Raw genomic sequence first — 13038 nt, 5'->3', positions numbered from 1 at the left:
ACGTGTCCATTAAGGACACTTAATACTACTTGGGAGAGGGGAGGGCGAGGAGGTGCTCGGTGCGGGCAAAGAGGGAGGGAGGGCGACTGGTAACGCAAATGAAGCAGAGACCGAGATTAAGAGAGGAAGAACACGGGGACCCAGTGGGGTTGTGGGGTGGGAGGGTGGGGGGGTGAAGACAGAAACCCACAGGCAGAGCAGAGGGCAGGGAATGGAAAGAAAAGGAGCCGAGGAGGGAAAAAATACCCAAGGGGTGTCTGCAGGGTCAGAGGGCCAGCCCTCCGCCACAGGGAGCTGAGCTAGCAGGCGGCTAGAGAGCAGTCTCCCAACGAGGCACTGGCTCCTGCCCAAGGTGCCCCCCCCAAAAAAAAAATAAAACAGTTCCTGAGTCCACTGTTGGGTGAAGGAGTTAGGAGGTCGCTCCTCCCCAGGCTGGAGCTGACCTGACACCTCAGGTCCCAGGCAAAGCAGTGGGGGAGTTGGCTCTGCCCCTTCCCAGCGGCCACCGCACCCCCCACCCCCGTGGTCCTGCCCCGGCCCGCTGGTCACCCTAATGACTTCCCAGGGCCACTCTCCGGTAACCCCCCTGCGGCCCTTCTGCCTGAGCTGTCCTTACCCCGCACCCGCCCCTGGCCTGGCCGCTCCTGGTCTCTAGGAGGAAAGCGCCTCCCCACTTCCTTCTTAGGGGCAAACTCCGCGGCCCAGGCCCTTTCTCCCTCTGGCCCTTTGGCGAGCGCGGGCCGCAGGTGCGGGGCGCAGGGCGCAGGTGTGCCACAGCTTACCTGGGGTACGGAGCCGTGGCGGGCGCGGCGCGTGGCCCGCGGGCTGGCGGGCCCCCGGAGACGCCAGGGACCGAGCGGGCTGTGGGTGTGGCGCCGGCTCGCAGCTGTCAGGCTTGCTCCCCGCTCCGCACCGGCCTTCCCACTCCGGCTCTGACCGAGCCGTGCCCGTCGCCGCGCCACGCGCACCCAGCTCCGGCCTCCGCTCCGGGCCCTTCCCGGGCCTCCGGGGAAGCGGCGCGGGGCACACGCTAAGGCGCCCAGGGCCCCGGAGCCCGCACCTGCGGAGAGCCGGCGCCGCGCGGGCGGGGCTGGCGGGGCCCCGGTGTGAGCGCGGGGAGCCCGGGAGCGCGGCTGTGCGCGCGCGCGGGGAGGGGCCGCGCCGTCACCCGGAGAGCCCGGCGCGCGGAGCCCGGACGCCGCCGCGCACCTCCGCTCCCCGCCTACCCGGCTCCAGCCGCCGCCGCCGCACGGTGAGTCCCCGCGTCCGGTGGCCCGCCCGCCCCCCGCTCCCTGACCCTGCAGCTTCTTTCGTTTAGTTCCGATGTGGGTTCCGGCGGCTGTTCTGATGATTACTATTCCTAAAGAACCCGCCGCCTCGCTCCCATCGCGTCGCCCACTCCTAGCTCACCCCCAGTCGCCGAGGGTTCCCCCAGCCGCCCTAGCTGCGGCTCCTTGTCACGGCGTACAACCCTTTACCCTGGCTTTCCGCTCTGGCTCCCGAAATTCGGTTCCTTTCCTAGGGCCCCCCTTCTTCTCCTGATCCCGGGGCCTGGGGCCCCTCCTTCCATTCAGGAAAACCCCGCGGGGACCACCGACCCTCAGCTTCGGGAGGAGGGTGCACTCGGCTCGGAGCAGTCCCTTCACTGCATGCGGGCAGGGCACACTTGCCAAATTCGGGAAACCGAGAAGACGCCGTCATTTCGCAGAACCGTGGCGCCCTCCACCACCATCTCACCCCAGGCCGCCTCCCCAGCCTGCCCGAGAGCTCTTCAGGGGGAAGCGAGGCTTGTCTTGCTGATCCCTACGCTGGGGAGTTAAGACCGAGTTTTTGCTCCTAAATGTTACAAGAGACTTCTACAAGCAGGGTCAACTTGTCTCAATTGGATCCACAGAGATAAAGATGAAACAGGCAGATAACAGATAAATAGCTTGATACTGGGAGACGGTAGGAAGACAGATGGGAGAAAGAGGAGGGAGCTGGGAACGACAGACAGCTTCGGGACGATAGGGACGATAAGATCTCGACAGCTGAGGGGCACCTAGACAGGGAAGGAGAAAGACAGACAGAAGATCCTAATCCTTTTGAACTCAGATCCCCTGTCCCATTTTCAGAGGGGCTGGAGCTGCCCCTCTGAAAATGGGTTTTCCTTTCCTAGGGAGTTAGCAGAGGGGCCTCAGGGTTGGGCTGGCCTGGGCCACCTAGGGAGATCCAAGCATCGCTCCCCTGATCCTCCCGCTGCTGAGGTCCGAAGGCCCAGCTGCCTCCCTCCCTGAACCAGCAAGCAAAGCATGGGACAGGCAGCAACTTTGGACCTGGAGCCTTGTATCGGCTTTGGAGACAGACTAGGATTCCCCTCAGCCCATATTGAGCCATGATAGCCCTGCACAAAGTATACTCCGAGAGGAAACCTCCCCCAAAAAAAGAATAGAAGAAGAAGAAGAAGAAGAAGAAGAAGAAGAAGAAGAAGAAGAAGAGAAGAAGAAGCCCGGAGAGACTGCATTTGGCCTGAGCTAAAATGGTAAGTCCGAAGGAAGAAAACTTGGGGAGTGAGCAGCGAAAAGCGAAGGAGAAGAGGCTCCTAAGAAACTTCCTCGAGAACCTCTCCATCTCACACGCTGACCCCATGGAAGGCAGCATTGGTCTGGGACGCAGCTGAAAATGCAGGAAATGTGATTAGGAACTGCCTGACCCTGGGCTCACTGATGGCTGGGAAGAAAACTATTTCTGTTTCCAGCCTGAATCTTTCTGGCGGGGCTCCGGACGTGAGAGAAGCTCGGGTTTGTGGAAATCAGTGCTATTATCCGCGGGATCCGGCCAGAGATGGATGACCTGGGGGCTGCCCTGGGGCTGGACGCAAATGGCGTTCTTTGGAGAGAGCAAGATTCAGCACCACGAACAGCGGTCGCCTCAGACTACCCCACCACCGCCGCCCAGCCTGGAGACCTTCCCCCTCCCCTCCCCCTCCCCCTCCGCCCCCTGCTGTCTGGAGTTGGGCAGTGACCGCCCCTCCCCCAAACCCTCCGCGCGCTGCCCCCGCCTGCCCGCCCGCGTGTGAGCACGACAGAGCTGAGGGAAGGCCGGTCCCCGAAGTGCGGGCTTCAAGACCTGGGCGGGCAGGGCCGGCTGAGGGTGGCCGAAGGCGCGCGGATCTCGGCGCCCGGGAAGCTCGCGTTCGGCGATGTCTTTGCTGTGTGGCCTTGGGCAAGTCACTCTCCGTCTCTGGGCTCCACCTCCTCCCCATTCCCAAAACAGGGTTTCATTCATTCCTAGCAGACCGGGCATTCCTGAGGTCTCAATTACCCCTCTGCTCACCCAAACCCCGGGGGGCTTTTGTTCCGGCGCCAGCAGGAGTCCGGATAACAAAAGGCGCCCGTCTAAGGGGGGCGAATGAGCTTGGACTCCCCATTGCCAAGATTCCCTACTCGCGCCAGCCTCAGCGCGCCCCGCGGGGCGGGCCCGGGCAGCGGCGGCGGCGGCGGCGCTGAAAATGGCTCATCTGCTCTCTGCTTTCTCTGTTTCGCAGGAGCGGCGGCATGGAGGCTCTCACCACCCAGCTGGGGCCGGGGCGCGAGGGTAGCTCCTCGCCCAACTCCAAGCAGGAGCTGCAGCCTTACTCGGGCTCCAGCGCTCTCAAGCCCAACCAGGTGGGCGAGACCTCGCTGTACGGAGTGCCTATCGTGTCTCTGGTCATCGACGGCCAGGAGCGCCTGTGCCTGGCGCAGATCTCCAACACCCTGCTCAAGAACTACAGCTACAATGAGATCCACAACCGCCGCGTGGCCCTGGGCATCACGTGCGTGCAGTGCACGCCGGTGCAGCTGGAGATCCTGCGGCGCGCCGGGGCCATGCCCATCTCCTCGCGCCGCTGCGGCATGATCACCAAGCGCGAGGCCGAGCGCCTGTGCAAGTCGTTCCTGGGCGAGCACAAGCCCCCCAAGCTGCCCGAGAACTTCGCCTTCGACGTGGTGCACGAGTGCGCGTGGGGCTCGCGCGGCAGCTTCATCCCCGCGCGCTACAACAGCTCTCGCGCCAAGTGCATCAAGTGCGGCTACTGCAGCATGTACTTCTCGCCCAACAAGTTCATCTTCCACTCGCACCGCACGCCCGACGCCAAGTACACGCAGCCCGACGCCGCCAACTTCAACTCCTGGCGCCGCCACCTGAAGCTCAGCGACAAGTCGGCCACGGACGAGCTGAGCCACGCCTGGGAGGACGTCAAGGCCATGTTCAACGGCGGCACCCGGAAGCGGACCTTCTCGCTGCAAGGCGGCGGCGGCGGCGGCGGAGGGTCCGGGGGACAGGGGAAAGGGGGCGCTGGCGGCGGCGGCGGCGGGGGAGGCCCGGGCTGTGGTTCGGAGCTGGCCCCGGGCCCGCCGCCCCACAAAAGCCTGCGTTGTGGGGAAGACGAGGCCGTCGGACCTCCTGGGCCGCCTCCTCCCCACCCGCAGCCGCGGGGACTCGGTCTGACGGCGGGAGCCGGCGGCCCTGCGGGGCCTGGTGGAGGCGCCGCCGGCGTCCGCAGCTACCCGGTGATCCCGGTGCCCAGCAAGGGCTTCGGCCTCTTGCAGAAGCTGCCCCCGCCCCTCTTCCCTCACCCCTACGGCTTCCCCACGGCCTTCGGCCTCTGCCCCAAAAAGGACGACCCTGTGCTGGGGGCGGGCGAACCCAAGGGCGGCCCGGGCTCCGGGAGCGGCGGGGGCGCGGGCGCCGGCGGGAACGCGGGCGGCCCAGGAGCCGGCCACCTGCCCCCGGGGGCCGGGGCTGGCCCGGGGGGCGGCGCCATGTTCTGGGGTCACCAGCCCTCCGGGGCGGCCAAGGACGCGGCCGTGGCTGCCGCGGCCGCCGCGGCCACCGTGTACCCGACGTTCCCCATGTTCTGGCCGGCGGCGGGCAGCCTCCCGGTACCGCCCTACCCGGCGGCGCAGAGCCAGGCGAAGGCGGTGGCGGCTGCCGTGGCAGCCGCAGCGGCGGCGGCGGCGGCGGCGGCGGGGGGCGGCGGCCCGGAGCCTCTGGACGGCGCGGAGCCCGCCAAGGAGGGCGGCCTGGGCGCGGAGGAGCGCTGCCCCAGCGCGCTGTCCCGCGGGCCGCTGGACGAGGACGGCGCGGACGAGGCGCTGCCGCCGCCGCCGCTGGCCCCGCTGCCGCCGCCGCCGCCGCCCGCGCGCAAAGGCTCCTACGTGTCGGCCTTCCGGCCGGTGGTCAAGGACGCCGAGAGCATCGCCAAGCTCTACGGCAGCGCCCGCGACGCCTACGGCGCGGGGCCCGCCCGGGGGCCGGGGCCGAGCGCGGGGGCCGGCGGCGGAGGCGGCTACGTGAGCCCGGACTTCCTGAGCGAGGGCAGCTCCAGCTACCGCTCCGCCTCGCCCGACGTGGACACAGCCGACGAGCCCGAGGTGGACGTGGAGTCCAACCGCTTCCCCGACGACGAGGGCACGCCGGAGGAGGCCGAGCCCGGCGCGCCCGGCGCGGGAGGCGGCCCGGACGGAGAGCCGCTCGCGGGGCCCCCATCGGCCACCTCCTCGGGCGCGGATGGTCCTGCAGACTCTCCGGGCGGCGGCAGCCCCGGCCCCCGGCGCCGCCCGGGGCTGCCCCCGGCCAGCCGCTCCGTGTTTGGGGACCTGGTGGCCGACGACGCGGCGCGGAGACCGGAGAGGAGCCCGCCGAGCGGGGGCTACGAGCTGCGAGAGCCCTGCGGGCCGCTGGGGGGCCCCTCGCCGGCCAAGGTGAGCCCAGCGCCCGCCCCGCCAGCGGCGGCGTGTCCGTGCTCAGCCCTCTGCCCCGCGGAGAGGGGGGGCTGGCCCTGGCCGGGCGGGGGCCGGGGATTTTGTTCTGAGCGGGCACCGGAGCAGCGGGCACCGGAGCCGCAGGCCTCGGCTCTGCCGAGTGGGCCCAGCTTCGGAGGGAGCCCCGTGGAGCTGCGCTCGCTGGAGCCCCCAGCTGAGGGTTTGGGGGGGTGGGGGCGCTGGGAAGGCCTGAGAAGCGCCTGTGCTGTGTCTGCATGGATGGGAATGAGGAGGAGACAGGCAGAGACCGGCAGTCGCACAGAAACAGAAAGAGACACATAAAGGGGGTCTGGAGGGAGACGGTGGAGGAGAGAAAGGGATCCAGAGCCAGAGACAGGCGCAGGTGAGGCATGGCCGGTAGCACACCCATTGGGGGAGATTCGGAGCTCCAGGGAACGGCAGCCTCTCCCCAAAGCCAGGCCACTGCAGTGCGGGGATGGGGGAGGGGGTCCCCCCCCCCCAACCTTCTTCCACCCCAACTCATAATGGTCCGAGTCTCTTGGAATTCCCGGTGGGGAGCTGTCCGCACGGTGTGTGGGTTGGGCTGGGGTTCTCGGTCGGTTGGGGCCAGCGCGGGGGTTAGGTGTGTGTGCTGGGGAGGGGGTGCAGTTAACCTGAGACTGTTGGCCATTTGAAAGTGGGTGCCCACACTTGTACATTTCCACTCGGTCCATTAAAGCACGAGTCGTTAGCCAGATGCTAAAGGCGTCATTTATGCCCGGGACTGGGCGCGAGAGGGAGGGAAGATGGGGGCGGGGGGGAAAGAAAGTGGGCGACGAGAGTGGGGGCGGCTTTGAGCAGTCCTTGGCTTGGGAACCGGTTTTGTGGGGGATCATTTTCTCCAGGGCGCTAACAATTACCCTGAATCTACAACAGAGAAGCGGCCCCCAAGGGCGCAAGGCTGTGCGGTGTGCGGCACCGGGCCCGGGGCGCTCAGCACCCCCACCCCCAATCCTTGAGCCGATCTCCGCCACCCCTTGTACATTCCCTCCCGCCGCGGCGCTGGGCCAGGCGGCTCCCGGCCCTAACGCCTGTCCTTTCTCGGCGCCGCAGGTGTACGCGCCCGAGCGGGACCAGCACGCGAAGAGCGCGGCGGCGGCGCTGGGACCCGCGGCCTCCTACCTCTGCGCCCCCGAGGCCCACGGTAACGCCCCAGCCCCTCCGAGGGGGACGCTGGCCAGTGCGATGGGGGGGCAGCGGGCAGAGGGCCAGGGCCAGGGGAGGTCTGCGAGGGAAGACGAGAGGAGAAAGACAGAGGCAGAGAAAGCCGCAGCGGGGAGGGGAAGAAAGACAACGAGACAAGAAGCTGAGCGAGAACTTCCAACAACTTCCCACGTTTGGTGACCTAGCCACCAGTCTTCGCGTCCCGCACATAAGCACACGCTCAGCCACACCCCGTACCCCGGGTTAAAACCTTTTAAAAACCTCTCCTGGCGGGCACCCGTTTCAGGCGCTTTCGTGTATAAAGTACGTGGTTTGGGCCGCGAGGTGCCCCGGTGGACAGGCCGGTCCAGCGCGTGGCGCGGGCACTTGGCTGCGCACTTGGGTACCCCTGCCGCGCCACCGGGGCGGGCCGGAGTGGTTGGGGGTGGGGAGAGCCCTGCAGGTGCCGGAGGGCCCGGCGGCTCGCAGATGAGGGGCTGAGGGCCAAGCCCAGGAGCGTTTTCCCGCCGCCACGCCGGGGCCACTGCCCGGGCCGCGTTCTGGGCAGCAGCGGCGCGGGCAGCCCCGGCGGCCACGCGCGCCCGCGGTGCCCCAGTATCCGCGCTCCGATGTAGGTCGCTCGTCCCAGGTGGGCTCGGCGGCTGCGCTGCTCTTTTCCGAGGGGCTGGGGAGGAGGCATGGAGACCGGGAAGAGCAGACCGCGCGGGGTGGGGGGAAGGGGGGGAGTGCCCGGTCCAAAGCCTGAGGGTGCAGCCCAGGCGCGCAGCGTGGAACCGCAGCGGCCGCCACGCTTTTAATTAGGGCTCGGGCGCCCGGACTGCGGCGGCGCCGGCTCTATCGGGGTCACGGTTTCTCTGCCTCTCCTTGAAACTCGGTTTATTGCCTTTAAGAGCCAGAGAAGGAAGACAATCACTCGACCGCCGCCGACGATTTGGAAGCGAGGAAATCCTACCCAGACCAAAGGAGTATCTCCCAGCCAAGTCCTGCAAACACAGACCGAGGTGAGCCCCAGGTGCTGGGGCAGCACCCCCAATCGGGAGCTGGGACCCCAGTCGCCCAGAGTCCCACCCACCGGCTTTGGCTGGTGAGCAAAGCTTTCATCAAGAGTAGGCAGCGGCCGAGGGCCCCCTTCTGCGGCTCGCAGATACACAAACAGCGCAGACGAGGTGCAGGCCACGGCTCCTGAGTCGCTCACCTCCTGGGTGGGTTTGGGCTCTTCCGGGTAAGAGGGCATTTGAGAAGGAATTGGGAACAGCATCACCCACACAAAACAGGCCAGAGGGCACTTCCTGCTCTAAGACAGCCTCTCTTCCTTGGGCCTCTCTCTAAAATGATGGCTACCTCCCTAAAACGTTGGCTTGGAATGTGGGTAGTACTGGCCTGTAGCTGTCTCCTCTACCCGCACCGAATCTGGAGCTGGTCCCTGACTGAGCACAGTTCCCAGGGAGCTCACCCCTGCCCTCCCAAGGCCTCTCCCACACAGAACCCCGCTCACCTGCCCTTGTATCCCAGGCGAAGATGGGCTCACCCTGGAGGTCACAGCAACTCAGCTGGTGGAGAAGGATATCGAGAACCTGGCCAGAGGTGAGGGTCCACCTGGAATGGGGCTCCCTGTGCTGGGGGAGATGGCCTTCCTTGTAGAGAGGGGTGAGGTTAAACTTGAAATGGGCTTACTGGGGGGGAGGGGGGCCTTCTTGTAGAACGTGAGGTTAGATCTGTGAAATGGGGCTACTCTGTGGGGGGGGGGCCTTCTTGTAGGGGGTGAGGTTAAACCTGAAATGGGGCTACTCCATGCTGAGGGGCCTTCTCGTGGGGTGTCATTCCTGTTGGGGTGTGCGAGAAGACAGGGTTCTTGGGCCCTCAGTCTCACTAAGTGGAAGGGAGGACCCGCGCACACTGTGCTGGGCAGAGGTGTGTGTGAGAGCGGGTGGCCAGAGGAAAGCAGGCCCCGGAGGCTCACAGGAAGTGTGCGTTCCAGAGGCCAGGTCTGTCCAAACAGCCCGGTGAGAAAGAGACGGTGAGAAAGAGGCGCGAGTAAAGATCCTAGGAACCTGGTGCACGTGGACAACCAGGACATTCTGGGTCTCCCAAACTCCCTGGAAAACGTGACTTTCCCAATAGTAAGATTCCCGGGAAGGCCTCTACTTTAGGAATGTTCAAGGGGTTAACTTTTTTCCTGGAATTAATGTAAAACCAACTCACCCCACCTTAAATGGGGTGCGGTTGCAGCTCATGTGCAGAATAGGGTCCTTGGGGTGTCGCTGGGCCTGCCGGGGAGAGGGTGTGACTGCAGGCACAGAAGGGAGCCTCCAGCCCCACTTTGCTCCTCTCCCTCCCCTTTCTGAGTGTTGAGCCCCTGCTGGGGAGGGGTTTCTCAGAGAGCTCCCCAGGGGGAGGACCCAGATACCCAGAGCTCCACGGTCCAGGCAGCCCCTGCCGCTTCTCCGGAGGGGTTTCTGAGCTCACTGGCAGGGTTTCCCACCTCCGCCTGCTGCCTTCCCCCAGGCTTGCCCAGGGCGGAGCTGGAAGCCGGTGTGGGGGAGAGAGAGAAGCATCCGTCGTCTTTGACTCTGTGTAGTTACAGATTTTGCAGGACATGTAATTACCTTCAGAATCACGGGTGCTTTATAGGAGTGTGTTTAGCATGGATTTGGGGCTGTGCTAATAACACTCATATAAAATTGTAAACAAACTGTTGTACGCAAATGTATTTTTCCTGAAATTGGGAACAACCTGTTGTAAGTGTGTGTATTTTTCCAGGGCTGGGGCCCAAGACTTTGATCAGATTCTCCCTGGTCTGTGTTATTGAAGGGAAGGATTGGGTCTCACTTTTGAAGGGGTAAACTGAGTCCTCCTGAGCTAGCCTCCGAAATTAGGGAGCTGGGAACAACTTGAAGCAGGTGCCACTCTGCTTGGTGCCCTGAGCCAGGGCTTGGAAGTGGGAAGTGCCCCCACCATCCTGATTTGGTTCTCCCGGGCCATTTACTCCCACCCCCTTTTCCTCCCCCCAAATCCTTTGGAAGCAAATGGGTAAACTGGGTGCTGAGGGCCTCTACCTCTGGCCCCAACGCCCCCAACTCCCATCTCAGGGCTATTGGCTTGGCAGGACCTGCAGCCTCGGGGCCTCCTGAGGCCTGCACACCCTCTCCTTCACCTCCCTCTCTCCCCGTTCACAGACGAGCTGCAAAAACTGCTCCTGGAGCAAATGGAGCTCCGCAAGAAGCTGGAGCGAGAATTTCAGAGTCTCAAAGGTACCCCCATCCTGACCCACCCCACCCCATCGCACCCCACTTCCTGGCCGGAACCTTCTTCCCTCCAGAGCCCAGTCTGGCTCCAGGACCCCAGAGCCAGCAGCTGCCCCGCGCCCTGCGGGCGCTCCCCCCCACCTCCTTTGCTGGGGTTTCCCACTAGACCAAACACGGGGTGGGTGGGGTGGGGGAGGGGAGCGGGGAAATGGGGCCGAGGGAGGGGGTGGGGCTGTGCTTAACAGCTCTCACTTAATCAATTTGCACAGATAATTTTCAGGATCAAATGAAGAGGGAATTGGCTTATCGAGAAGAAATGGTGCAACAGCTGCAAATTGTCAGAGGTAAGACGGCAGTCAGGTGAGCGCGCGCACGGGCCATAACTGCCTCTCGTCTGGCAGGAGCCGCAATGTCGGCTCAGTCATTTGGATTTAAATGGAAGGTAATTTAACAATTATTTTTTTTATTTAATATCCTTTGTATACTCTGATTAGCCTCGGAATGGCAAGCGAACCCAGCAAACGGCTTGCAGGCATCATTACATGGAGTGATTGAACTTCTTATCGCGGCAATTTCCATGGTTTCTAAATTAAAAATCGAGGCGTAAAATTACCTGGGAAGTGATGCCTAAGTTTGCTTTAATTTTGGTGAGATCCGTCTGCCTCCCAGCACCAGCCAGGCCATTTCCCCCTCCGTCAGGCTGCCGTTGGGAGCCTTGACGCCTCCTCCCTCGGTCCCCAGTCTTGTTTTCCCAACGGGCTGAGAGCTGAGAAGAGGGTGGGGGCTGGGGCTGTGACCCCGCCTGCCCGGGCCGGTGGATGAGTGGGCTCATTTCCGCTCCGGCCCCTCCCATGTCTTCCAGACACTCTGTGTAACGAACTCGACCAAGAGCGGAAGGCGCGCTATGCCATCCAGCAGAAGTTAAAAGGTGCGGGAGCCCTGGAGCAAAGATGGGGGGGGTGTTCCAGACTCTGGCTGTGCGGGAGAATGAATGAGCGATCAAATGAATGAATGAATGAATGAATGAATGAATGAATGAATGAATGAATGAACAATCGAATGAATGAGTGATCCAATGAGTGGGTGAGCGAATGAATGAACGAATGAATGAATGAATGAACGAACCAACCAACAAAGGAAGAAACCACGGTGCCAGAGTGAGGGAAGGCCAGGTTTACATGGACCAGAAGCTGAGAGGAGGAGCGTAGGGTTTGCTTTTGATGAGGAAATGATCTCAGAACGGGTGGGATAGGAAGAAAGAGCCCCCTGGGCTCTGGGCAATGGGAAACCGCCCTCAGATCCAACTCTTGCCTAGAGCAGGTGGACCTTCCTCTCCCGGTGCCTCAGTTTCCTCTTCTGTGAGATGGGGCCTTTGCACCACTGCAGTGGTTTCTTGCCTATCCTCCTATCTTCTGACCACTCCCTTGAGAACCCCTGAGCCAGAAGAGGGTGGGTGAGACCCAGGTGGGCAGAGGAGAGTGTGTGTGGGGGGGGTGGGGACCGTGCCAGGGATGCCAGGCAAGTGAGGCACCCAACCTGGTCTGCCCGACTGTCTCTCCAGAAGCCCACGACGCCCTGCACCACTTCTCCTGCAAGATGCTGACCCCCCGCCACTGCACTGGCAACTGCTCCTTCAAGCCCCCGCTGCTGCCCTAGGGCCGGCCCGGCCGCGCCCACGCGCCCTCAAGCCATGCTGCTCTCTCTCTTCTGTAAATACCTGCGGCCAAGGCGGCCGAGAGCGTGGAACAAGCCATTGGGACCGGAGCGATGTAAATACAGCCTCCCGCCCGCCCTCCTGCCGGGCGCCTGGGCCCTCCCCGCCCCCCACCCCCGGGCGCCCAGCCCAGGGCCCCGGCCCGGTTTCCAAGTGTAAATACCATTTCGCACCCCCCGGCTGAACTCCAGGGCATTAGACCTCGTGGGGTTACCTGGACACAGGGGATAAGAAAGACGAGGGGGAGACTACCCTTCGCCTCTGGACAGCCTCCTCGGACCCCAGTTGTGATTACAACGTAGCAACTTGGCTGGCGCCGGCCCGCGCGGGTCCCGTCACTCCTGAGACTTGTTCCTAATGACAAAGTGGCTATGTGCAATGGATATACATGTCCTGTGAGTCTCTTGGTTCAGTACTGAGTTTACTTTAATTTATTTATGCTGTATGTCATTCTGCTTCCTCCTCCCGAACCTGCCTCCAGTCCCGTTTTCTGCAGTCCCTCTGGGGTTTTGCTTTGTCTGTATTTTGTTGTAACCTCTCGATGTAATAACCAGCACTTTAAAAAGGGCGACCACTGACTCACGAGATGGAGACCACCTGGACCTGTTTGGGGAGACCACCCTGTCTGTACCCCCCGTGACTTTCGTTTTGTTTTTAATTAAAAAAAAAAAAAGAAATCTGTCACTTCCTGAGGCGCAGGAGTGTGAGCTGGGGAGCGGGGCAGGGTGGCCGGAGGCCGGCGAAGGGCTGCGCAACAGGTGGAGGTGGGGGCGGCCGCGCGGGTTCCGGGCTGAGCATGGCGCCCGCGCCTGGCCGCTGCCTCGGGCCTCACACCCCCCCCCCCCGCTGTTGCCCCCAGGACACCCTCCCCGCGCTCAGGGCCCCCTTGGGCCCCGCCTGGGAAACACTATCGCGGCCTAGTTCCTGGGCCCCTCGTCTCTGACTCCTTGGCGCTCGCAGGGGACAGGAGAGTTTGTGCCATTTCCAGACTGTCCCACCCAAGAGGTCACCTCCGGGGCGCCCAGAGGTGGGGCCCTGCCCGGAATCCCAGGCTCCCCCACAATGCCGGGAGCTCAGACACCGCGGGCCACGCCCCGGAGCGCTGGGGTGGGGGGTGGGGGTGAGGGGT

General features: G+C 63.9%; 1 protein-coding gene across 2 annotated transcripts; it reads left to right on the top strand.

The window, feature by feature from the left end:
- Positions 1–1123: 1123 nt before the first annotated feature.
- SKOR1 (SKI family transcriptional corepressor 1) lies at positions 1124–12569 on the top strand. 2 transcript variants are annotated; one of them, XM_084877221.1, is made up of 9 exons: positions 1124–1252; positions 3527–5726; positions 6840–6930; positions 7841–7951; positions 8463–8534; positions 10127–10201; positions 10465–10539; positions 11058–11123; positions 11757–12569. In XM_084877221.1, exons 2-9 carry the CDS (start codon positions 3537–3539, stop codon positions 11849–11851), a joined length of 2775 nt encoding a protein of 924 aa, XP_084733347.1. In that variant the 5' UTR covers positions 1124–1252; positions 3527–3536; the 3' UTR covers positions 11852–12569. The 2 variants fall into 2 exon arrangements, 1 of the variants encoding a protein (XP_084733347.1); XR_014794450.1 differs by lacking the exons at positions 7841–7951; positions 8463–8534; positions 10127–10201; ... (1 more) ...; positions 11058–11123; positions 11757–12569 and having other exon boundaries at positions 3527–6129; positions 6840–6875.
- The last annotated feature ends 469 nt before the right edge of the window (positions 12570–13038 follow it).

This window comes from Pipistrellus hanaki (assembly GCF_964339955.1).
Source record: "Pipistrellus hanaki genome assembly, chromosome: 1".
Taxonomy (NCBI): Eukaryota; Metazoa; Chordata; class Mammalia; order Chiroptera; family Vespertilionidae; genus Pipistrellus; species Pipistrellus hanaki.
This window is presented reverse-complemented; position numbering and strand designations above follow the sequence as displayed.